General features: G+C 40.1%; 1 protein-coding gene across 3 annotated transcripts; it reads right to left on the reverse strand.

Annotated features, from left to right (window-relative positions):
- On the reverse strand, positions 1-25,693 carry LOC307117647 (E3 ubiquitin-protein ligase TRIM39-like). Of its 3 annotated transcripts, XM_079802624.1 has the most exons (8): positions 25,577-25,671; positions 21,187-21,312; positions 19,199-19,755; positions 15,266-15,361; positions 13,695-13,928; positions 5,431-5,581; positions 3,830-3,856; positions 7-2,406 (listed from the first exon to the last, which is right to left on the reverse strand). In XM_079802624.1, exons 3-8 carry the CDS (start codon positions 19,751-19,753, stop codon positions 1,865-1,867), a joined length of 1,605 nt encoding a protein of 534 aa, XP_079658750.1. In that variant the 5' UTR covers positions 19,754-19,755; positions 21,187-21,312; positions 25,577-25,671; the 3' UTR covers positions 7-1,864. The 3 variants fall into 3 exon arrangements, with proteins under 3 accessions (XP_079658749.1, XP_079658750.1, XP_079658751.1); XM_079802623.1 differs by lacking the exon at positions 21,187-21,312 and having other exon boundaries at positions 1-2,406; positions 25,577-25,693; XM_079802625.1 differs by lacking the exon at positions 21,187-21,312 and having other exon boundaries at positions 25,562-25,671.
- Between the last annotated feature and the right edge of the window lie 1,541 nt (positions 25,694-27,234).

The following is a 27,234-nucleotide window of genomic DNA, read 5'->3' on the forward strand; positions in this document are numbered from 1 at the left end:
GAACTTTGATGATAGTAATGTTTATTCAGTCATCCAATTGCAAGGCATAAACAGGTTTGCATGGATATGTACATAAATGTGGTTTCTGTGAGAGAACAAATTAGGATGGTAAATATACATGATAATGACATGACAGAATATACACAGTTAAGAACTGTATAACTCTACTTATAAGTTACATTTGTATAATGTAACCGTAAACCAGAGCTTATTGTACCATATATAGGCGCTAAATGCAGCTGCATTAAAAGGAGCGGAGCTGCCGCCGCTGCTGCTAACAAGCGGTGTCGGATTACAAAAGTGTGTGCGCAGTATTAGCTCTGTATAACAAGTGTTAATATGCCGATCAGACCTGATACATATTTCCATCAACATACATTACAAGCAATTATTTTCTATAAACGAATAAACATTGTTAATAACTGAATGACTATTCAAATAGGTGAGCATTACGCTATTGTATGTTGACACAAAAATACTTCTGATGTGACATCAACTGAATTACATGATGACACACTCTAAAACACATCCACAATGACAATAACTATTATTACTTACGGAGTTATTAACGCACAGAAATACCACACAAGGAAAAACAGACTTTTGAGGAATAAACAAGCCAGGAAAACTCTGTATAACTCTGTTACTGGAGCTGCTGAGATGAAAACTCTCTGCGCATGCACCAGACAAGTCTGAACAAGTTGACGCGCACAGTGTTAAAACCGGTTAAAACGCGAAAGGCGAAGCTTGAATTTACGGGTATGTCCCTCTTTGGCTAATGTACTTTCAAGATGGAGGGGCAACATGGCGACCACCGTTAGATCCCATTACCTTATGTATTTTCAATGGCATATTATAAACTTACGAGAATACTTTATTACTTGAAAGAAGTAAATATACATTAATGAGCACATATATTTTTGAAAGAACTAAGTGTTTTTAGCTAAGAATAGACTAAAAAAGTTACACAGTGTAGCTTTAACAGCAGTTTAATTTCAGCTGTGACGTGTTCATGCACTTTAGATTGGTTCAGAAACACAGATTGTACTGCATTAAATATGATATTTAAAGAGTGAACCGCTTCCAGAGAGTTGATATTGTCTTTCTGTGTGTCAGTGATGTGGAGAAGCTTGCGACGGTTACACTGATGGAGAAGTTTGTTCCCACCGTCTCCGGCTCTCAGAAGCTCCTGGCATCGATGGACTGCCGTCAGCTCACTCAGGTGCACGCATTCACTGATATTGAGCTCAAACCAAAGTCAAAAACACTGTCATTGTGAAGCTTCTAATGCTCTCGCTTCTCCTGAACAATATGCACTAGATTGAAGAGTCATCTACACTGAATGATAATATTAGTGTTTTCATTCACAATCTTTATTGTTGGATAAAAAACAATTATTCAACAATAAAGATTCTGTTTTATTCTTCTCCTGTCTGTCTGTTGTAATGTTTATGTGAGCAGATGTTCATGAAGTTTCATTCTCTAATGTGTTTATATAATAATTATCTGTTTAGATTATAATCAATATCAGTTCTAGAATTCAACACTTGTCTTTATTCAGATGCTGCAGTTATTACAATATAAACCAAAAACCTCAACATTTCACAAGACATTCAATATTAACAGCTGGAGAGAAAAGAGAGAGAAAATGACTTCAGAGATTTCCTTACAAAATAACAATAGAAACACTCTGGAAAGTTTGAAAATGTAGCATATTATGTAGAATTTCATTGTAGATTTGAAAAGTTACAGCAAAGTATAAATGAAAGAGAAAAGCAAACAAATCTTTGTGTTGATTAGAAAATATAGACATAAATATGATTCCGGTTTGTGCAAATTTCCTTTTGGTATTCATTCACATATTCTAATCCAGTAAAGGTGAGATGATCAGAGGGTTTGAGTTTTTACCTTTATCATTAAGGTATGGGCTGAAAAATGGATAGAGTTTGTCAGTGAAAGTCTGACCAGTGAAAGAGTAGAGATGAGATCTGGACTCCACATCATAAAAAGAGACCAGACCCTCCTCATAATCCACAAACACACCCACCTTCTCAGGTTTCACTCTCAGAGATAAAGAGACAAGTGGATATTCACAAGCTGAATATTTATTCTCATTCCTCAGAATCAGAGCCCAGACTCCATCATCAGGAGTCAGTGTGATCGTCCCCTTCCTGTTAATGGATTCTCTGGCCACTCCTAAACTCCACACAGTCTTTCCCTTCACCTGCACCTCATAGTAAAATCTCCCTGAACTGAATCCCTGCTTTGCCAGAACAGACAGACCCTTATCAAATCTCTTTGGGTTTTCTGGGACGTTCCGCTTAATGTCTCCATGACTGACTTGTTTTCCATCCTCAGACAGGATGAGATATGGATCCGCTGTATCAGGATCCATAGTCACATCCACTGAGAGAGATCAGACATTATCAATCAACTTCAGAATCATGTTCAGATGTACAGTATATATTCAGGGGTGCACATAACTCGTTTGGTCTGGTTCTCAAGGGGAGAAGCTGATTGGTGCTCACACTTATCCTACACGCTGACATCATCACTTTCCTCCTGACTGCTCCTCACCGTCTTCTTTTCTCTTCAACATGGCAGATGATATTACGTTTATTTTTTCTGGATTCCGTTTATTTTTTTTAAGTTTAATTTTAAGGGTCAAATTAAATGTTAGTACTCAAAAAGCATGTCTAATTAATTGAAATATTGAAACTAACAATTTAATAAAAATGTAGGGCCCTATGAAATATGTTTGTTTGTTTTTTTTCAAATTCTGCCTCATTTTGACCAAATTATGTTTTTCTGTTTTAATATTTCTGGATGGTTTAATTAAATTGTAATAATCAAAAAGCATGTCTAATTCATAAAAACATAAATTTCAATGAAATGTTTTTTTTATCCACAAATTCTTTATGTATTTTCTTGTAATCAAATGAAGATTTGTCTTTTAATTGATCTTTTAATCATGTGAAATTAAACAATCTGTTCTGCACAATGAGCTTTACTGTTCAAATTAAAACATGGAAGGAAAATTGTGATTATTCCTTAAAAAATAATTATTAATAATAATGTATTATTATTAGTGTTAGTATTATTATTATTACATTGAGACGTTTCTAAATTCAACCAAACTTATTTTGACTTGGTGAAGCGCTGAAGACGTTTCTGTTTCTGTGTGTTTATGTGACGGTAGTTTCTCTCAAATGAAACTGTAAATGCTCATGAAGTGACTCAGAGCAGCTCTGGAGATGAAGTTCATGTGTTCATGTCCTCATATAGTGAGGCTTCAGAGGCTGAAAACACCACGTGTGTGTGTGTGTGTGTGTGTGTGTGTGTGTGTGTGTGTGTGTGTGTGTGTGTGTGTGTGTGTGTGTGTGTGTGTGTGTGTGTGTGTGTGTGTGTGTGTGTGTGTGTGTGTGTGTGTGTGTGTGTGTGTGTGTGTGTGTGTGTGTGTTCACACAGAGATGCGCAGGCAGAGGTGAGTATCCAAACACTGTACTCAAGTTAAAGTACTAATCTGAATAGTTACTTGAGTAAGAGTAAAATAGTATCCAATAAAAAAACTACTCCTAGTTACTAGTTACTTCATAGCAGAGCTTATATAGCAACAATACAATAACATGTTAATATTTAGATAGATATTGAATGTAAATTGTTATTATTATCAAAATTAGATATCCAAATCCTTAAGTAAACATGTGCAAAAGCGCTTTCCTTCACGTTTTCTGCTGAGCATTGTTTATTTGTACCAGTTATGAGCAACCCTGTATATAATACAGATTATTAACAGTATTGTGAGTGTATTGTGTCAGTCACACTGTACCTGCAAACTTCTGAGCCCACGTCAACCCTGTGAACACAGATGACAATATAATGATGAATTATTAATAGGAATAATTTCAGGTTAACAGTAGCCACGTTTACATGCGCACTTTTTTGTCATTCCGATTGAAAGATTCGGTGGACTGTTTACATGAGACGTTTTCTAAACCCATCTGGTGTTTACATGTGCTGACTTTCAGTAGGAATCATTTTGTAACATGCGCACACAGTTTGTCTGCCGCCTCAGATTCGTTACGCATCGTGGATCAATAGTTCTGTGTTGGTAATTTTTATATTTATTTATTTTTCTGTGGGCGGACATGCAGTAGTTTAACCTAATTTATGTCCTATACAATGGCTATTTCAACAGCTGTGAATGATGAATGCGGAATCAAAAATGAATTAAATTCATTTATTTTGAAAAACACAAAATGAACAATAAAATGCACTCAAATTATTAATAAAAACATAGGATATACGGTGAAACATGAATGAAGCATTCAAGACGTGCTCAGCATCATTAGTAGTACTAAACATATATATTTCAGATGATTAAGGAAAGATACCATAATCACAAAGGTATAAATATTAACAAAAGTAATTAAAGTAGACTGTGGGTAATGTTACTTAACCAATTTGAAGCAGTTGTTGATTTTTTTATAGCTAACTTAACTAACGAGAAACAGAGAGCAGCGTGAATGTTCCCCGTTGAAATGGCAGCTCTCAACGGCCACCAGGACTTGTACAGTTTTATAAAAGCTATTTATTTTTTGTCGTACAGTGTAAGAATCACCTCAGAAAAATAAATTATTCTGTCAGGCGCAGTTGAAGCCCTGGACAAACGCTGTCAAGATGAGATGGTGTAGCCAGGCTATGTCTGTGTCATTATTCAAACATCATGTTCATAACATGTTACGAAATAAAAAGTTTAATACCTCAGAAAAAGGAACTTTCCTCTCTTGTCAACATTAGCCTGGTGCGCGCTCTTCAGTTGAGGAGGCGCGCGCTTTATATCACGTTCAAATTGTTTACATGGTGGAATTTTTCGTTTGATCGGTTCATGAAAAGGTTTATCCCACCCCTCTCAAACCCATTACAATTTCATTCGGTTTGGCCATTTTTATTCCGATTGAGGTGTTTATATGGAGTATTTTTATTCGGATTGGACTTTTAAACGGATTACAGTGCTCCATGTAAACGCACCTAGTGAGTTTCTCTCTATTGGCAGCATCAGTGGTGTGTAGTGAGTTCTGCTGATGTGTTAGTGTTTGTACACGGATAGTTACATCATGTTGCTTACATGTCTTTAAAGTAAGTTAAAGTCATAGTGTTTTAACTGATTATGGCATGAGTTAAATTTAAACTTTACATACACTGGGTTTAGTAAGTGATTTTATCACACCAGTCTAATACTAACATGGCAGGTTGAAGTTATATTGCAGTTATATTTATGAACAGTGTGATCTTTTGCAGACAGAGATAAAATAATTCACAGGTCACTGATGCTAAAACGTTATTTAATCCATCATTTTCCTTGAAATAGTTTTTTTCCTAGATAGTTAATAGCAAAATATATATATACACTGTATGATATGCACATACCAGTTTGACTGAGCTTTTCATTTAGTGTCTCATCTTGAGTTTCCTTCAGTTCAGTCAGAGCTGAAATCAGAGAGTTCACATTCACATCAGAGTCAATCCTGATCTCAGTCCAGTTCTTGCTGTGTGGACGACTGTACAGAGATGAGCTCATCTACAGGAGAGAGAGAAAGAGAGAGAGAGAGAGAGAGAGAGAGAGAGATAGAGAGAGAGAGAGAGAGAGAGAGAGAGAGAGAGAGAAAATATATATATATATATATTATATATATATATATATATATATATATATATATATAATACATTTTATTTCTAACGCGCTTTTCTTAAAACTCAAAGCGCCACAACCTCATACAATAAACAGGGTTCCCACGCTTCTTGAAAGTACTTGAAAGTACTTGAATTGCAGACACATGGATTCAAGGCCTGGAAAGTACTTGAAAACAAATATAGGTCCTTGAAAGTGCTTGAATTAAATTTGAAATAAATTTTGTTTAGAATGGTGTTATTTCAAAAATTGTCCTACAGTATATGTGCTATCAAAGACAGAAAGAAACGTTGCTTATGTTCGGGGGGTGGAAATAACTTGAACCGATGGAGAGCAGTACATACACTTGCTGAAAATGAAAAGTTGGCTAGCCTAGGAACTATACTCTCATTCCTACATAATAATCAAGGAACTTTGCTGCCGTACCATGGGTGCAGCGGAGCAATGATATTACACAGCGCCTGAAAATAGGCTAACTTCTGTCTACATAACCAACGTGACAACCTGCTTGCACAGAGAGAATGCTTGGGACTATTTTCAGGCGCTGTGCGTAATATCATTGCGCCGCTGCACTCATGGTACTGCACAAAGTTCCTTGATCATTACGCAGGAATGAGAGAATAGTTCCTAGCCATATCAGTCTAGAAAATCACAACTTTTCATTTTCCATCGGTCTTGGTACACGATGTGACTATACACATCACAACATGTAAATAGGAAAATGCTGGTGTTATTTTGTCACTTATTGAGCAGTAGGCTAGCTGGAGCCGTTTACCTCCAGTCTTTGTGCTAAGCTAGGCTAGCGGTGGGTGCGTCAGACAGAGTTATGGCACGCACGGAGATGAGAATGGTGTGTATGGACTTATCTAACTCTGGGGAATACGGTGAATAAGCTAAAGTCCCAAAAAGTCGGCGTGTTCCCTTAAGTAGGTCTTTTGTGATGCTACATATTCTGGGTTATGAATCTAATAGGTGCTTGAAATAAAATGAATGGTGCTTGAAAAAGTCCTTGAAAGTCCTTGAATCTGGTGTTCATGAAAGAGTGGGAACCCTGAATAAAGAATAATAACAATAAAATACAATAAAATAGTCACATTTAGTTACAATAAGCAGCTCTAAAAAGGTGTGTCTTTAAAGACTTCTTAAAACCCTCTAATGTTGAAGAGTCTCTAATTTCCGGTGGTAGAGCATTCCAAAGACGTGGTGCTGAGACCGAGAATGCTCGACCACCCTTGGAATTTAGATTATGTCGAATTAGATTAGGAATTTAGATTAAATCTAAAAGATTATGTTTAGATTATGTCATATATATGTATATATATGTTTTATGCAGGAGCTGCTGAGGCAAGACACCGCAGGTGAAAAGGGTAAAATATCTAATTTATGAAATATTTAAATAAATGAGGCATTGTCCAATTAAATATGCACTGATTAGATTAAATATTCAGAACTGACATCTGAACGTTGGATAAAGTCAGATTCAAAGTTCTTGTTTGACTTCGTTGACATTAGAGTTAAAGGTTTTTACTGAGGGGATTCTGGATTTCTCTTTTTTTCACTCCATAAATCAGAAAATACTCTCAACAACATTTTTCATTTTTATTTAGTGTAACTTGATGTACTAAAATAACTGAATAACTGAAATAAAAATGAGTAAAAATTATAGACATTAAAAAGACGTATAAAAATGAAAACAAATAAAATGAAAATGACAATATAAAAGTATTAAATAAAATCACTGCTTAAGAGAAACTGTCATGGCCTTTAAAGATATGTATTGCAATTCTACTCCAATTCGTTTTTTGAAATATAAATATTTAAATAGTGGCTGTCATAAAAACTTGCCAGATTTATTCGTACATACATGCATAAAATATTGAAGAACATTAAAAATGACAATGAATATCCTATGTAATGTGGTGCATATAATCTCTAGAGTTCATTTTTCTAGCTGACTAACGAGTTTATGGACACTGGATATGGTTTTTCTGAGGTAAATGTGATGTTACATGACATTGTTTACAAGCCGTTTTACTTGCATCTTTCTGCGGTTGAAACCATAGACTGTAAAACAATATGGATGTAGGTGTCCGTGACGTCACCCATAGGATTCTGATGAGCAGTTTTAAAGCTCAAAGTATGGACGAGATGGCCGTTGAAACACTGATTGAGCTATTCTATGTGACATGTGTAGACGAATCCCCCCCTCCAGTATGAGTCTGTAAGGTCCCATATTCAACAGCTTTTGGACAGTAAGGTGATAAGGGAGAGTAGTAGCCCTTACTCGTCCCCGATTGTCCTGGTACAGAAGAAGGATGGAACAATTAGGATGTGTGTTGATTATCGTCAATTGAATGTGAAAACTAGAAAGGACGCTTATCCACTACCAAGAATTGAGGAGTCTTTGGATGCTTTGACTGGGGCAAGGTGGTTTTCCACTGTAGATTTAGCAAGTGGGTATAATCAGGTTGAGGTAGCGGAGGCAGATAAGGCCAAGACAGCTTTTTGTACTCCATTTGGCTTGTTTGAATTCAACCGTATGCCCTTTGGGCTGTGTAATGCACCAGGGACATTCCAAAGACTCATGGAACGACTGTTTGGGGATAGGCGCTTCTCTTCTTTACTTTTATATCTGGATGATATAATAGTCTTTTCCTCTTCTGTACAGGAACATTTGTTACGGCTGGAGGAGGTTTTTAAGCGACTGCAGCAGGAAGGTCTGAAGATTAAATTGAGCAAATGCAGTTTTTTCCAGAAGCAGGTGAAATATTTAGGGCATCTAGTGTCTGAGCAGGGGGTTGCTACTGATCCTGATAAAGTTGCAGCAGTAAAAGAATGGAGTCGTCCAGTACATTTGGCAGAGCTTCGTTCGTTTATAGGTTTTGCCAGCTACTATCGCCGGTTTATTAATGGATTCGCCAAGATGGCTAAGCCTCTTCATGAGTTGGTAACAAGACTGAGTGGTTCTGCAAGAAAGGGTAAGACCCCACGGCTGCCTTTATCTTCTGTGTGGGATGCAGTGTGTGAGAATAGTTTCCAAACATTGAAGGCAAAGCTGGTTACTGCACCTGTGCTGGCATATGCGGATTTCCGCAAGTCTTTCGTCCTGGAAATAGATGCAAGCCATCAGGGTTTGGGGGCGGCGTTGTCCCAAGAGCAGGGCGGCAAGATTCGCCCTATTGCCTATGCCAGTAGGGGTCTGCGGAGGACAGAGCGAAATATGGAGAACTATAGCTCCATGAAGTTGGAGTGTTTGGCTCTAAAATGGGCTGTATGTGATAAGTTTAGAGAGTATTTGTTGGGGAATGACTTTGTCGTCTACACCGACAATAATCCTCTCTGTCACCTGCAGACCTCAAAGTTGGGTGCTCTGGAGCAGCGATGGTTATCACAGTTGGCTTCTTTATATTTTGTGATCAAGTACCGGCCGGGAAGGGTTAATCAAAATGCTGACGCACTGTCACGGCAGATCATGAATAGTGTGCTTCCAGGAACAGAACTTCCCCAAGCTTTACAGCAGCAAGTGAGGGGAAGATCTCCAGAGCGTGTAGTGGTGATTGCTAGTGAAGTTGCTGCATTGCCTGGATGTGCGCAGGCAGATCTCTCTTGTCTGCAGAGAGCAGATCCAGTTATTGGGCCCGTTATGGAGGCCTGGGATGCGGGCAGCGTTTTACGCTCTTCGGAGTTGGCTGGTAGGGATCGAGCTGTAAAGGAGCTGGCTAGGCAATGGGACCGATTGCGAGAGAAGGATGGGTGTCTTTATCGTTTGGCGTATACACCTGATGGTCATCGAGAGATCTATCAGTTACTGTTACCTCAAAAACTTCAAAAGGAGGTGTTTAGCAGTTTGCATGACAGTCATGGACATCAGGGGAAAGATCGAACGGTAGAATTAGTGAAGCGTCGCTGTTATTGGCCAGGGATGGTTAGAGATGTGGAGCGGTGGTGTCGGGAATGTCAGCGGTGCATTCTTGCGAAAGTGGTTCAACCGAAGGTGAGGTCTTTTATGGGAACACTACAAGCATCTCGGCCTCATGAAATCTTGGCAGTCGATTTACCTTGTTGGAGCCTGCAAGTGATGGGAGGGAGAATGTTTTGGTGCTCACTGATGTTTTTTCTAAGTTCACTCAGGCTATCCCTACTCGTGATCAGCGAGCAAGTACTGTGGCCGATGTTTTGGTCCGGCATTGGTTTCATTTGTTCAGGGTCCCTTGTCGTCTGCATTCAGACCAAGGGCGGAATTTTGAAAGTAACCTCATTAGTCAGCTATGTAAGATTTATGGTGTACAGAAGAGTCGCACTACCCCATACCATCCACAGGGTAATGGGCAGTGCGAACGTTTTAATCGGACTCTTATATCACTCCAGTCTTAGCTTCTCTTCACTGGCTTCCCGTTTATTTTAGAATTCAATTCAAAATTCTGCTGATTGTTTTCAAAGCTCTTAACGGACAAGCCCCATCTTACATCTCCGATCTTGTTCATTTGAATTCAGCTCCTAAGTCCCTCAGATCAGCCAATAAAGCTCTCTTATATGTCCCACGTTCACGACTTAAAACGAAAGGTGATAGAGCCTTTGCAGTTGCTGCTCCACGATTATGGAATCAGTTGCCACCCGACATTAAGAGTGCTCCTTCTGTTTCTGTTTTTAAATCTAGACTTAAGACATATCTCTACATTTTAGCATTTCCTGCTTATTAAATTATGGATTAGTAATGTTTTCTTGTTTTTTCTTACTCTAATTTTGACTGTTAATTTTATTATTATTTTTATTTTATCTTTATTGTATTTTATGATTGTGTTGTACAGCACTTTGGTCAGTGTAAGCTGAATTTAAATGTGCTTTATAAATAAATTTACTTACTTACTTACTTACTTACTCTCCATGATTTGTTGCGGACGTTGCCCCCAGAGAAAAAGAGGCGGTGGCCTCAGCATTTGCCACAGCTTGTTTATGCTTATAATACCACAGTGCAGTATTCTACTGGTATGACCCCGTATTTTTTAATGTTTGGACGTGAACCTAAGTTGCCGGTTGATTTTTTTGTTAAATAATCAGTGGGAAGAGGCCATAGAGGCGCCCGAACAGTGGATTGTGGAACATCAGGATAGGCTTCAGGCAGCTTATGGTGAGGTACAGGAGAGATTGAGAGAAAAGGTCGCCCGTCGTAACAGATGCTACGAAGGTAGAGTAAATGATCATGGTTTTAGAACGGGTGAGTTGGTTTATCTTAAAAGTCATCATCGTGGACGAAATAAGATTCAGGATTTGTACGATTCATGTCTGTATAAGGTTGTGCGTGAACCAGGAGAGCAGGGTGTTGTGTACTCTGTTGCTCCTGTGTCCCAGACAGGGCCTGTGAAGCAGGTCCATCGGATGGAAATGCGTAAGGCGTTTATTGACCCGGTCGTAAGTGATGGAGACTCTACTGTGTCTGAATCTGTGGGCTCGACTAGTGGGTCTATTATAGATTCAGACGATGATTCAGCCTCATGTGTATTATTACGAGGTGAGTGTGATGCATCACCGAAGATAGCTGAGGATAGTGTCCTGGAAAGTTCCCCGGTATCGGAGGCTCAACCCTTAGACCTGAGACGTTCTGGGAGAAGTACAGCAGGTCAGCATTCAAACCCATATAGACTGCCTAGGGCTGCAGTGGCGCCAGTAGTGGGGGATGAATTGTAATACTTGAGACCGAGTGGATGTGCTGTTTTCCCTGAGAATATTCTTTTTTTGTGGATGTGTGCATTGGTGGGTCACCAATAAATTCCTAGGGGGAAGAATGTAGCCGGTGAGGTGGTTACTGATGTAATTAATGGGCGTGGCCAGGTAGGGAGAGGGTTTTTAAGTAGGCACCTGAAGGGAGATCTAGAGACGGGGTCCGATTTGTTGTGTGGATGCGTGTGGTCTGGCAGCACTTCCGGGTTTTGCGCGGATGCGGTCTGGGTGAGCAGGTAGGCTGAAGTGAACCTCGATTTGTTTTGTCACTTATTAAATATTGTTAAATTAAATTAGGTGTTTTTAACGTAGATGCAAACATTGTGCTGTCCGGCAGTACTGCTGTGGCTGAGTGTGCGCGGACATGGTCTTGTGAGCAGGTAGGATGAGTGAATCGATGGGATGCATATCCATAAAGCCTTGTTTACTAAAATGAGGTATCATGTTTTAGTGCACTGCAGATGCAGAGAGCGTGGGTCTGCATGCCGTTAGTCACGCCCGTTTTCATGTGATCGTTAGTTGGTGGCCGTGTGGCAGGTAACTGTAGAAGTTTTTTATATAGTGTCTGTAAATGTTTTTATTCTTTTTAGGATTAAAAAGTAAAACTATGTATTGTGTGTATTTTTTTGGTGTATAGTAATTTGTGTTTTTGTTTGTTTATTAGGCTTAGTTGATCGCTGTTCCTCCTGTGTTTGTTTTTGTTTTATTTTCCTCAGCTGGCCAGTCCCCGTATGTGCGCGCTGTTTGCCTCCAGCGCAGTGAGAAATTATGTTTGTACTGAACTGGACTGGCTAGTGAGGTGCTCTTTTTTTCTGTTGTCTTTTATTTGTTTTTGTTTGTATGCCATTTCCCAGCCTCGTATTGCCAGCCAACCTTTTTACCCATACTACCGTATGGATGCTTTGAAACCACATTAATTCATTTGCATGAGATTTATGGTTGCCGTGGAGTGTACGTTTTCCTGGTTTGATTTATAGTTTCTTTTGAGTGGTTTTCCTTTGGTGTAATATGATTTTTGGGAACACTTATGTAATTCGTTTTTCTCTTTGTTTCGAATTATGTGTGATTTAAGCTGGGATTGTGTTGGGGTTTATGGAAGGTTGGTTGGTCATTGACATCTTTGAAGGGGGAATTTAACTTTTTGTTATATGTTATATTTTTCTGTGTTGATTAAATTCATTTTGTTATAATTAATTTTGTATAAATAAAATAAGTTATTTTTGTGAGATTCGTGTTTTTTGGTCAGGAAAGTGGTCGCCCTTGGTTACACATGATACGATTTCGGTAAGTTGTCCTGTATCTTTTAACACACTTTCAGAAGCTCATTCATGTTTATTATCATATTTTGCGCTGTTACTGGTATTAAGGCGGAAGAGAAGATCTGTTCATGTTTGCTCCGCGTTTCTTCTTGAGCTGAGCGGCAGAGCGTTCTCACGCCACAGCGACAAAACGGTATTTATGTTTTTGAATTTCGTTAAAAAAAATAGACGCAATTTGAAATCTGAGACTTTGTTTCACATCAATAGTAATAAAGCACAAAGAATTTATTGGATTGGAGGCGTGCTACAATGATTATTTCATTCATTAACTGAAAACAGGATGAGTAATCGATTCTTTGGATTTAAAAATCGATATTGTTTTATAAAAGTAAGAATCGATTAAAATTGAGAAATCAATATTTTTTACCCAGCCCTAGTTATTACTGCTTCTTTCTGTTCTGTATGATTTCTAAAGCATGATAAAATGGTCAGAGCCTTTGTTTTTCAATGTCTTACAGCTAAAGCTGTGACCGTCAAGCCTTGATCAGTATCAGCACCTATTGTGACTTTAGGAATTACAAATGGTGGAAAGAAAGAGTGGGTTTGAACAGGAAAGCAAAAAGTCTTTGTTGATTTTCATTCTTACAGAAACTGTAAAGCTGAAATAACCTTTTTATGAAAAACCTTATATCTCTGGGACACTAGCTGGCTCTGTGTTCAAACTTCTCAGGTTCCTTCAGGACATGCTGACAATGAATCCTAACAAATTCGATATGTCAAAGTGTTAAAAACAGTCAGTATTGACGCTTTCGGCATGACCCAAGGAATCTGAGACCCCAAGCTCTTAATTTTCTGATAAACATTTCAAAAATTTCAGTGCACCTCTTTTGCTGTGGCTTGTTTGGAACTATTGTCATTGGAGAAATAAAGCAAAAACAGAATATGATCATGTGACTCAAGACCCCCACCTCTGGTTTGTCCTGTATTATTGTAAATGATGGCTGATGAGACAGATGTTGACTGACCTGTAGGAGTTTGAGATGATCGTCAGTGTGTGAGAGCTGCTCCAGCTCAGTGTTTCTCCTCTTCAGCTCAGTGATTTCCTGCTCCAGCTCTTTAATGAGATCTTCAGCCTGTTTCTCTGCTGCTTTCTGCTGTTCCTCCATCATCTTCAGCTGCTCAGACTGACATCTCTCAATGGAGCGGATCAGATCAGTGAAGAGCTCAACACTGGAGGATTTCTCTTTCTCTGTGTTTCTCTGATGAATGACAACAGTTAAACGATGTTCCATTTGTTAATCGATTATGTATTCACACATTATTTAAAGGAATACTTCACCACAAAATGAAACTTCTCTCATCATCAATTAAACTCTTACTCTTCGCCTCTTACTCAACTCTTTCCCCACCAGCAATTTTTTAAAAAGTTGCCAATCACTGCCAGCATTTTTGATAATTTTCACAAAATTTCCATGCCCCCCAGAATAGAGATTAATTCTATCTTAATGTATTCTTTTTTATCAACTGGGTAAGTTTAATAAAAAAAACAATATTTTGAGCAAAAATGCATTTTTGGATCAGATTCAGAAAGATGGTCAAAACATAGACTCGATTGAGCTCATCAACACCCCCAAAGCTTTATAGTCCTATAGCTCGTCCTGGGTCGACATTTCATTAGGGTAACATGAGCAGTTTTGATTTCTGTTTAAAGGTCCCGTTTTTCCTGTTTTTTTGAAGCTTTGATTGTGTTTACAGTGTGCAATATAACACGTGTTCATGTTTCGCGTGTAAAAAAACTGTTTTCACTGTCCTCAAAACGTCTTGAAAGATTTCCCTGTTCTATGAAGTCCCTCCTTCAGAAATACGTAACGAGTTCTGATTGGGCCAGCGGTTCCCGTGTTGTGATTGGACAGCAGCTTAGCACACGTTGCCCGGAAAGGTCACGTCTCTTACCATAACGGGGAGATGCATACACTCAAACTACAGCGTCCCTGGCCAAAGAAAGGTGATTTGACTCCGGGATGAAAATAACAGCGTCTCGACAACATGGCGACAAACTCACTCTACAAACGCAACCGAACGCAACACTTCCTCTTCTCCACGTGGGAGAGCAACAAGACCACGCCCCCTTTTTTGCGTATTCTTGTGGGCGGAGTTTCTGGTTCTTCTTCACCTGTGTTTTGATCAGGAGATTCAGTTCTCAGCTCTTTCAGATGATGTATAATAGCGCCCCCCCCCCCCCCACGTATAACAGTGAAAACACAGAAAGCCGTACATTTCCGTCAATGGCGGGGAAAGAGTTAAAATGTGTGATTTTCAGTGTAACACAAAACAAATGTTCATGCTGCTCTTGAGGACGAGCTGTCAAAGCACTCCAATAGAACTGCATACAACTCAAGTGCAATAAACCAAGATTACTAAAAGATGGTAGAACTCTCAATTTATTCAACACCTTTATTAATTAGATTGAAATATTATGACGCATAACATTTTTTGTAGATGTATTTTTTGATAGGATAGTTGGAGAGTGAACAGAAAGTGAAATCGGAAGTGACCATAAGTCCGGATATGAACTTGGGTTGATCGAAGCACAAACCTTTCTCAGCTCTACTGAGTGTTTGATCTCTTGAATCTTTTTCATTCTGTCCTGGATCGTCTGATAAACGTCTGTCTGTGTCTGAACCAGCTGATTCTACATACAGAGAAAAACACAGACGCATTTATCACTGGATATATCTTTCCATCTTCTGACAGTCTTACATGTCAATGTCAAGACACAGGAAAGAAAACATTTAGGTTACTAATGTAACCCCTATTCCCTGAAGGAGGGAATGGAGACGTTACATCGGACTGAACTGACATAATGGGATCTCAACTTTCAGTGGTAACAGAACAAGCCAATGCACATTGGCAAGTTAGATTTGCATCACAAGCCCTTCCCCGCTTCTGGGTATACTGTATAAGGCAAACTCTCACATTAAGTTTTCTGCTGAGGAGTCGAGACGGAGTCTCTGCCGTTTCAGCGGAGATACAGGAGTTGTGGTGATGGGACGCAACGTTACATTAGTAACCTAGAGTTCCCTATCAGTCATTCAAGTTTAATGTTATGATGGTCTGAACTGATGTATTGGGATCCCTTTGGAAAGTGTTACAACAACTGCCCTGAGTAAGCCGCCTATTCCCCCTGCACCTGTTGGGGCGGAAGAAAGGACATGGCTTTGCACAGAGAATGTCGATCACTTGTGTTCCTTCTGACCCTATACAGTGAGACTACTTGATAACACTGGGAAAGCGTGCCTATTCCAACCAGAAAGGAATGCTACGGAAACCACATCCTGCCCGTAGGGAGATAATATGTGGAGTTAAACATATAGACTGTCGATTTGGCCAGTGCTACATATGAAAGATCTCTATGGTAGAACCCGCTTTGTTCAGGGGTGGAGTCAATACTGTTACAGAGTTGACAGAGGATAACCTAGGAAAGTAATCACAACATGTAGGCATCTAGTCTAGTACAGGGGCCGACCAACCTGGCATACATACTCCACCAGGGTTTAACAATTGGGGAACTCACCTGAGGAGCAGAATAGGCACTCGTATCCCGTCCTCAGAGGGGAATGGCGCAGCAAGAGAGACCGAGCCAGCCTACCCAGCATATTACCTGTTTGTACCAACACACAGGAAGAAACTGGCCCCACTCTGATATTGTAGAATCTCGTGAATGTGTTAGGTGTTGCCCAGCACTCAGCTCTACATATGCCTGCCAGAGAGGTGCCATGCGCCAATGCCCAGGAGGAAGCAACACTCTGAGCAGAGTGAGCTCTCACTCCAAGGGGGCACGGCTCGCCTTGGGATTAGTAAGCCAAGCAATGGCATCCACTTTCAAGTGGGCCAACCTCGATTTGGAGACAGCCTTTTTCTTCTACTGGCCTCCATTGCAGACAAAGAGCTGTTCTGAAGTTCTGCGTGAGGTCCACGTACAAACACAAGGTGTGAATAGGACACAGCAATGCAACTGACATGGCTGAGGATTAAATCGACTAAGCTGTGTTTCCCCAGAGACTTACACTTTCAGATTGGAGGGAGACAGCCTTTGCTCCAACCTGTTTTGCAGGGCATCTACACAGGTTTTCCCTGCAAGAAGACAACCAGCAACAAAGGGGCTCCACTTCAAAGTGTAAGCGTGCCTCATAAAGGGAGATCTAGATAGTGATAGTGTCAACTACCGCTGGAGGTAGGCCACTTTAGCTCTCTGTGTCCCATCCAGAGACCACACGTGAAGATTCCAGAGGTCTGGATGCGGGTGCCAATTGGTGCCCCTTCCATGAGAAAGCAGGTCCTTCCTCAGGGGGATCCGCCAGGGAGGGGCTGCCTTGAGGAGCATGAGTTCTGGGAACCAGGTCCGGGTGGGCACAGGGTCTGTGTGAGCAGGCTCACTGGGGGAAACTCATACTTGCGTAGACCCCGGGGCCAGCTGTGTGTCAGTGCATCCATGCTGAGGGTTAAACAACTGGCAGTGGGTTGTCTCCTGAGTTAGGATTGACACATGAAAGTACATGTGTTTCTTGTCGATTGCTGCAAACCAATCTTGGTGGCAAACGCATGTGAGGATGCGTTTCTGCGTAGGAATCTTGAACGGAAGCTTGATCCAAGATAACCCACCGCCTTTCTTGGGCACAATGAAGTAAAACCCTGACTTCATATCGGCTGGAGGGACCGGCTCTATTGCATCCTTCGCCAGTAGGACTGCGATCTCCACATGCAGCATAGGAGCATCCTTGTCTGCCACTGAGGTAAACTGGTGGTAAAGTGAAGAGCTGTGGAGCACAGGGGCCAGCCTCTGAAGGCTCAGAGTCCTGGTATGGGGGCCGTGAGTGTGGTGGCAAACTTACCTTGCTCCACAGTTCCCGTGTGGGAGAGGCTTGAGATGCATGAGACGGCATTGTGTCATCGAATCACAAACAGCAGCAGCATTCTGCAGGGGCAGGATGTGTTTGATCGCCTTTGTCTGCTTTTGTACTGCCGTGAATTGCTGGGCAAAGTTCTCAACAGAGTCGCAGAAGAAGCCGGCCTGGGAGATGGGGGAGTTGAGAAATCGACCTTTGTCAACTTCCTTTATCTTGGCCAGGTTCAGCCAGAGATGGCATTCTTGGACCACTGGCGTGGACATCGTCTGCCTATGAAACCGCTGTGACTTTCATTGCCCTGAGGGCGAGGTCCATCGCTGTCTAAAGCTCCTGTATCAACCCTGCACCAGCTCTACCCTCGTGCAGCTCTTTTTTTGGTTTGACCTCATATACCTGCAGGAGGGCTATAGCATGCAGGGCAGAGGTGGGCTGTCCAGCGGTGCTGTAAGCCTTGGCTGAGAATGTAGCCGAGAACTTACAGGCCTTGGATGGGAGACACAGACGACCCTGCCAGGTAGAAGCCTTTTGCGGGCATAACTGCACCACAACTGCGCGCTCCAATTGAGGGATCTCCACGTATCCTTTGGCCACCCCGCCATCGAGGGTAGTGCGAGCGGAGGAGGCAGCGGAACGGTTTCTGGCAGAAAAAGGTGCCTTCCACGACATTGTGACTTCCTTGTGCACTTCCGGGAAGAAAGGGACTGGATTGGGAAGCTGCTGTTCACTGTGTGCCACCCAGAGACACCAATCATCCAGCCGGCCCGGGAAATCATGCCAGTCAGTTCCAGGTTGGAATCAAACAACATTGCTACTCTCCCTGAAGGGGACAGAGCAGTTGAATCTTCAGTCGATCGACACCGGGTTCTCTGCGGGACCCCCGAAAGAGATGCTGGGTCCCCATGGGAAGGACGAGCAACCGCAGCAGGAAGTGCCACAGCCTGTGATGTGAAAGATGAGTGGGAGAGCTCCCACTGTAATCCGCAGATCACCCTGTGTATTAACCGAAGGGGCTCTCTGCTGCGTAGAAAAACCAGATCGGGGAATAGAAGAGGGGAATCCACCTTTTTCAAGGTATCTCAGTCTTTATCTCAGCATCGCAATGGTCATCTTCCCGCAGTGGGGGCATGACTCATGAACGAATGTTACCTCAGCATGCTTGGGCTGTCAGACGAGGCCAGGAAATGACCACATCCCTTTTACATAAATTGCTCTTTAGATGTTAAAGCGCCCAGCGGTACAGCCACTGCACTTAACCGTGCAAACACTCAGCAACCGCGATCTCTGCTGGACTGTGCCATCACACCAACACAGTAACAGCTTCCCTCTTGTTCAGTAGAATCACTGAATGATGATCGAAGAGCAGAGTGAAACAATGTCCGCTCTGCTCTGAAGCAAAAGCTTAATGTGCGAGTTTGCATGCTTCCTTATATACCCGGAAGCGGGGAGTGGCTTGCGATGCAAATCTGACTTGTTGGCTTGTTCTGTTGCCACTCAAAGGTGATTGGGCCCTCAGGCAAGATCCCTATATGTTCAGTTCAGTCCGACGTAACATTGAATGTGACTGACTGATAGGGAACTGCATTTCATGGGGTGTTTAAAGTGTTTTGTCTGTATCTCTTTACCTTCTTCTCTCGACTCTCCTCCTCTATAGGAACAGTGTTGTGAGTCCTGTGTTCTCCTTCAGTGCAGAACAGACACACACACGTCTGATCATCTCTGCAGAACAGCTCCAGAGGTCTCTCGTGTTTCTGGCAAATATAATCCTCCAGATTTTCCACAGCATTGATGAGTTTGTGTTTCTTTAGACGTGGGACACTGAGATGAGGCTCCAGATGAGTCTCACAGTAAGAGCTTGGACACGTAAGGCAGGTCTTCACAGCTTTCTGCTTTCTTTCACCACAGGCGTCACAGAACACCTCAGGTTCTCCTAGATTGAGCTTCTCCTTAAAGTGTTGCGCAACCTCTCTGAGTGTTGTATTAATCTTGAGATCAGGTCTTCTGCTGAATGTGTCTTTACAGAGTGGACAGAAGCAGGGCTGTGTGTCCGTCCAGCACTTGCTCAGGCAGGTTCTGCAGAAGTTGTGTCCACATGGAGTGGTGACTGGATCAGTGAACACTTCCAGACAGATGGAGCACTGGAGCTCCTCATTTAGTGCTGGACCACTGGAGGACGCCATGACTGAAAAGATAAGTGATGACAATATATTATCTACACGGCTAAAGAGAGCAATTTTGATAATTATATGCACTGAATAAATTAGGCTATGGATTTTGCATGTTAAATACTCAGTGCTGGGGAGTAACTAGTGACATGTAACGCAGTTATGTAATTTAATTCCAAAACAAATGTAACTGAAAAAATGTGTAATTAAATTTCAGCTACTTATGAAAATGTTAATGATTAAAAAAGGATATATCTGAATATTTTCTGTAAAAAGCTAGGATATGTTTAATAATATTAGTTTGTTGCTTTGCCTGTTTTTGATGTGTGCGAGGTCTCCTGTCATTTAAAGGCTGTTTAGTAAAGCAATGCTATTCTGATGCTTTTGATTGCACCACGTCTGCCAATCACATCAATCCACATTGCCCCTGAAAGCTTTAGTCTACAATCTGTCTGAGAGTTGCCACTATGGTGAGGGATAAAAATGCGTTCCAGTGCTGGAAATTTAAAGGTCCCATGGCATGGCATTTTTCTATTATTTTATAGTGTTTTCTGAGGTGTACTTATATTATTAGTATGATTTTTACATCATAAAATGTCATAATTTAGAAATAAAAGGCATTTTTTCTATACTGCTGTTTGCCCTGTGGCTGAATGCCCTGCTTCAAGAGGCGTGTCTGCTGTGAGACTTCAGTAAAAACGCACACTGTTGTGATTGGCTGACATCTTTACATTTTAAATGAGCGGAGGGGGCGTGGTTTAACGAGGCACGAGCAGGCACGAGTCTGCCAGAGAGACGGATGGACCTGTGTTCACTTCTCATCAGTTCTCTCAGCATGTCTCAGTTCAGGGTGAACTGTTGTAGTTACTAGCATATACTTCAGGTTATTAGTTTATTTCTAGTCGGAGGGGCTGTCACTCATGTCAGAAAGTTAGTAACTTTAGTAAATTATGGATCAGCGCTGACTCGAGACGCGAACCGTTTAGAACGATTCAGTCCGATTTGGTGAACTGGTTCGGTTCACTAAAAAGAACCGATTCAAAAGAATGATTCGTTCGCGAACCGGACATCACGAGACGAAGCGATTGCTAACAAAGTTATTTATAGTAACTACTGAGTTATGAGAGCGCTGTCAGTCAGCGCGAGTTTATTGTGTTTGTATCTGAGAGTTCTGAATAAACACGAGTCCCAGTCACACCGAGTCCGTCTTCATCATTATTCTACCAACTTTGTAACACATGCAATGTACCATTACAGCGAGATGAACGAGTTAGTAAGTGTTGAGTATAGCATTATTTTTAGATATGTTCCAATCATATGAATAGCGTCATTGACGCGCATTGAGTAACGTTACACAGCGCAAACAAAGACACAACAGCTGTAATCGAATGTAATCCAGTTTATTGTGGGGAAAGCTGGCTAGCCTAGCCGGATACCCTCACGCTTACCCTCCTTCAGCTTAATCTCACGCCGCGTTTGGTGCCTCCGCTGTGGGCCAGATGCAGTACTGGGGGTCGGGGATGTTGGAGGCCGAGCTTCGGCGTGCGTGAAGTTTATCTCTAAAGATGTGACTGCTGATGTTAAACAGAAAAGACTGTATGCACATTTTAGAACAGATAGACGCGACAAGGACGTACAAAAACACTGACTCACAAGATAGAAAACACGAAAACACCGTTCTGTCGGGAGAGAGAGAAGCCGATGCGTGTCCACAAATAATAAATAATAAGCTACACATAAGAAATCAATGATCACAGATCAGAAGGAACTGAAGACTTCTGTTTTCATTTGTACATCCAAACACTGAGAAACTGCCAGTGTTCACTCGTTCACAAGTAACGTTAATGATCTCGAGTGTTTGCATGGGTGTGGCAGATTCTCTGGGCGGAGGAAAGGGAGGAAACCGTTCCTGCTTGGACGTCAAACCAGGAGACTTCAGGATTGGCTCGTCTGGCCTGTCATTTTCTCAAAGGCAGAGAGAGACAGCCAGAACTCGGGTTTACACCGATCAACATTTCTATCCACTTGGGGACAATATTCAGGCTAGGGGAACTCATATTAATGTTGAAATACCTCATAAAATGAAAATTTCATGCCATGGGACCTTTAAAAATAATTTCATGCAGAAATCAGAAAAGGGCGAGAATATAACAAGACAGAGCAAAATATGTTGGCCAGCTATTAAAATGCTTTATACATCGAAGGTTTCAATGTTGAACCTGAGGAAGCATCTCCTATGATGAATGTTAACATGAAGCGCCACCTAGAGGAAAAATCTCTTGAGTAGTTTGTCCCGTTTTTAACTTATTTAACTAAACAACGATTGGTCAGAGTCTAAAACATATTTTAGGGGGAATGTAACTTTATTTAATTTTTTTATTGTTTATGACAGCTACACAGTCTGTTTGGGTTGAATCTATTCTTGATTCTGTTATTGAGAAATCAATATTAGGTCTTATATGGCAGTGGTTCTCAAATGGGGGTACGCGTACCCCTGGGGGTACGTGAAGGCACTCCAGGGGGTACGTGAGATTTTAAAATATAACCTACATATATTTAAAAACTAGCATCAATGCAAAAATCCTTTAAAAATAATTATTTATTAAATATTTCAGGAAAATATAAGTATAAGTTCATAAAATGAATTTTATATTCAGTAGGCTATTCAATTTCATTATCCTAAAAACCCAGAGTCTCCCCCATACCAGGATGGTTTGACCCAACCTCTCATATGCCGCCCGGCATCACCTGTCAATCACTTGGATCAACGATAGGGTGACAAGACGTCCCGTTTCCCGGGGACAGTCCCGGTTTTTAATGTTCTGTTCCCGACTGGAGTTGTCCCTGGTAATGTCCCCGTTTTACAGCTCGTTCCAAACAACCCGCAGATATATTGGAAAAAAGCGCCCAACCAACATACAGCAGCTACGCTGACTCTACTTGGTCGCTCGCGCTGCGCCGCTACTTCATGAAGAACGCACCGAGTCGAGAGCAGACAGAGCGCCATATCGTCAAATATCAAAAGAAACCTTGTTGTCGCTTTCAAGGTAGTAACATACTAACTATTCGTTTTTAATTTAAAGTAATATTGTTTGTATGTGCTTTATAACAGAGCCTCAACATGTGCGGGATTGTTTTGTCCCCAAAAGTTCCACAGTCACAACGCAGTGATTACCACACATCTGAACTACAACTTAAATATAAAAACCTTAACCCTAAACTCCAAACAATTACACTTGCAACCAATACATATACTTTCTGCTTAAAATAATCCTAAAATGCTAAATAACAAGACCATTTAAGGATAGTAAGAATTATTTTCAAGCATAGGCTAACTTTTGAAGTAAAAAAAAGTAATTTATATAGTATAAACTTATAAAATGTTACAATATTTGTTGAATAGTTTTATTTATCATATTTATGTTTTATTTTTGTAATGTGTTTTTGTTAAGTCATGTTACAATATTGTTTTGAACTGCTTATTTACAATGGTTAGCTTACCATTAACTGTTCTCATTGTTTGTTTGTTTTTTGTGTTTTTTTTATTGTATTAAATCCAGACCAAAAATCCTAATAATCAAATTAAATCATAATACTTATTAATGTTAATAATAATATACTAATATAATAGGACTCCACAACAACAACAAAAACATTCAAAAATGTATTGTCCCTGTTTTTTTTATTAAAATATAATAACGAATGAGATTTGAGGGATATTTTGACCACTCAAATAGGAAATGTCCCCGGTTTCCATTTGAGAAATATGGTCACTGTTTCCAAAACATTAGTTTGAATCACTACATTTTAGTGATGAGAAATATTTGCAATACATTTAGTCATGGATTATTATCATTTAAAAAAAAAAAAACATTTTCAAAAACCAAAACCAAAAATGCTTTGCGCTGGTTAGGGGGTACTTGACTGAAAAAATATTTCACAGGGGGTACATCACTGAAAAAAGGTTGAGAACCACTGTTATATGGTATAATATTTTCTAGATGTCGACCGATTCATCGGTTTTGCCGATTAATCGGCACCGATAGTTTATTGGTGGAACAATCGATTATCGGCAAAAATCCACACCGATAGTTTTTCCGTGATGCGTCCGTTGCTGGAGCGGCTGAGAAGGGTGCGCTGTTATTACACACTTTGAGAGAAGGGCCTGCTGCCATTGTATAGCGCGAGAGCGGCCTCTAGAGGCAAAAAAAAACCTCACTGACGCCTTGTGTTTACATTCACATGTGAGGCTGCTCGCTGCAAGGAAAGCACACGCTGCACGGAGAGCGCTGACATGTCAGATGCGGGTTTAAAACACGACAGCGAAACGGTATGAATACTGAACACTACAGTACTTGTTGCCAAATCATTATAAAGTAATTCATTTCTTGACTAGATGCTGGATTAACAGGTAAAGAACAGCAGTGTGTATGTTTGTCGACGAGGCTGAGAGGACGCTAAAAAATAAGCAGTACCTCAAGCAGTTAAAACAATGTGATAAAAACACACGCAAGTCCGACGCAAATGTTGCATATATAAAACTAGTGATGTGAGAAAGCAAACTGTATCGTCATGCTGCCAACAGAAACATAAACAAAGCAGAAGCACATTTGTTTTTTATTAGACACTCGCATTCTAAAAAAGCTGACTGTTTGGATTTATATGAAATTGTAACACTACAATAAGATTCCATTTGTAACATTAACTACGGTTAATAAATGCTATGGAAGTATTGTTCATTGTTAGTGTGTTAATTTCAACATTAAATTGAGTTTGAATGTTTATTTTATCTGGTAACCTTGGTTAATGCACTATGAACTAACATGAATGATCAAGGTACAATATTGCTCTTATTAAATGCTGTAAAAATGCATAAGGCATATAGTTCATGTAAGCTAACACATCCTTGTTGTAACACATCCTACATGCATGTTTCTAGGTTATAGGTAAAGAAACACATTTGACCTGTAATATTTAATGTTTAAATTATTTTCTGAAGAATTTCTGTTAGAACTTCTTATTTTAATATTCATATTTATTTGTTATTCATTTAGCACATTTTCATGGATCAGTACTGTTTTTTTTTTTCTTGTTATAAAGTTCAGCACTGTTTTACTTATGTTTTTTTATCCAGTATCCATTTTAAAAACTATCGGTCGATTAATCGGTTATCGGCAAGTGCGGTCCAACCTAGTTATCGGTATCGGTAGAATCCACTATCGGTCGACCTCTAATATTTTCCCTTCATACACACAAAGTAGTAAAAAGACTAGTATGCAGATTTTTACTCATTTTTTTGTATCAGTTAGAAGAAAAACATGAAATTAAGGTTGAACCACTGTAGTCACATGGATTATTTTAACAATGTCTTTCTGGACCTTGAAAGTGGTCATTAAATTCCTGTCTATGGAGGGTCAGAGAGTCTCAGATTTCATCATAAATATCTTCATTTGTGTTCTGAAGATGAATGAAGGTCTTTTTGGGTGAACTAACACTTTAACTTCTGGTCTGAGACGCGGGTCTGTCATTTCTGATGAATCTGTGGCACTGCAGCTGATACTATTGAGAAGAACAAACTGAAGAAACTCAACAGAAACTAAATATGCGACTCTGAGAGCCACAAAACTGAAACATTTTAATACCATCATAAGATCTTTTATAAAAGACAACACAATAACTAAATAAACACCAAGTGTCATTTCTGTTTAATGGAGTTATGATTTTCACTGAACTTCGTTTATTCTGTCTGCAGTTCACACACTTCCTGTTTCTGTGACACAAACGTTCTTATATTGCATCATGACATTAAACTAGTGAACTTACATTCCCATCGCTTACCTGTGAGTGAATATCAGATCTGATCGTTGATTTCAGAGTTTCTGAATGTTGTTGTGAAGAAGCTTCAGGTTCATCTGTTCAGTTTCACTTTCACTGAAGTCTTCACACACATGCAGTGATGTCATAGAGCTCCGCCCATAATCATGAATATGAAGCAGTTCCTGATTCATCCCTGATGAAAACAGTGTAAGAAACTGTTAGGATATGTGTGTAGTTGTGATTAGTTCCTCAATGTTGTGTTTGCTCTGGACGGTGTGTGAGTCTCAGTGTGGACTGACTTGAGGAGAAAGCGAGACCTGAGCCCTGATCCTCCAGAGATGAAGGTGTTGTGTTTCTCCACTGCCAGTGGCGGCGCTAATGCACTATTGAGTAGTTTAAGATCGTCAGAGATCCAGAGACACACAGGACTCACTTTACTCTGTGACACTGACGCTCAGGAGAGTGTGTGTGACAGTCATGGATCCACCGATCAAACCTGCACAGAGTCTCTGGGTTCAGACTGGAGAACAGCAGATGATGAAGATGAAGAGAGAAACCACAGCTGAGGAACAACACAGCCATGAGGATTTAATCCTTCAGCTGTGTTTCTTCCTTTAATGTTTTTACCTTTTCAAGACATTTGTCTGCTATGTCAGTAACTGATGGTTTCAAATCACTTGATCAAGTGACTTTTTAAGTCAATTTTTTTCCCCTCATCTGTGTGAAACTCTTGTAAAAACTGGCTTTTAGATTCATTATTAAGGGCAATTGAGACTGTTTTGATTATCTGCCATTTATTTCTTGTTTTATTAAGACAAACGCAACATCACTTTGCACCCTCAGTTACTGTTGAAACAATGTTGAGATTTCAACAAAAAATCTATTGTAATATCATTGAATCAACATTATGAACTGATGTTAATTCAATATCATGTTTGCACCTGCATTTAATGTTGAATCAATGGTGAGATAAAAATGGTAATGGTAATGCGATTGAATCAACATTACACTATGATGGATTCTACATCACTGATGTTGAATCAATATTGAAATTAACAACAACAACAAAAAAACAATGGTAATATTGTTGAATCAATGTTACACTGCGATGTTGATTCTACATCAATGATGTTGAATCAACACTGAAATTATCAAAAATAATCTTTGGTAATATTGTTGAATCAACGTTACGTTATGATGGATTCTACATCACTGATGTTGAATCAACACTGAAATTAACAAAAAATAATCAATGGTAATATTGTTGAATCAATAGATTACTTTTGTTGAAACTGAAAATACAACTGAAATGTAATGACAACATTAAACAATGTTGTCATCTGATCATCTGAAGTTAATGCTAAAACAACATTAATATTTCAACTACACTTGGACCATTTCAAATTTGGAGAAAACCTTTTAAAATATAAATGACACCTTCTCAGCAGTTGAGTCAATTTATTTTATTTTACAGTTTACCACAATCGGTGACAAAAAAGATATAAAAGATCCTTCTTTAAAAAAGAAAGGGGGTAAAATAGGACAAAAGCATTACAACGTTTAAAAATTAAACTAGTTTCAGAAGTCTGATGTCATTATAACTACAGGCGGTCCATCGGTTCAGGTTTAAAAATCTGGCTTGCATCAGGAGACTGCCTCTTTTCCTTTGGGTTCTCTGA

The sequence above is a fragment of the Gobio gobio genome (assembly GCF_949357685.1).
Source record: "Gobio gobio genome assembly, chromosome: 21".
NCBI classification, from domain to species: domain Eukaryota; kingdom Metazoa; phylum Chordata; class Actinopteri; order Cypriniformes; family Gobionidae; genus Gobio; species Gobio gobio.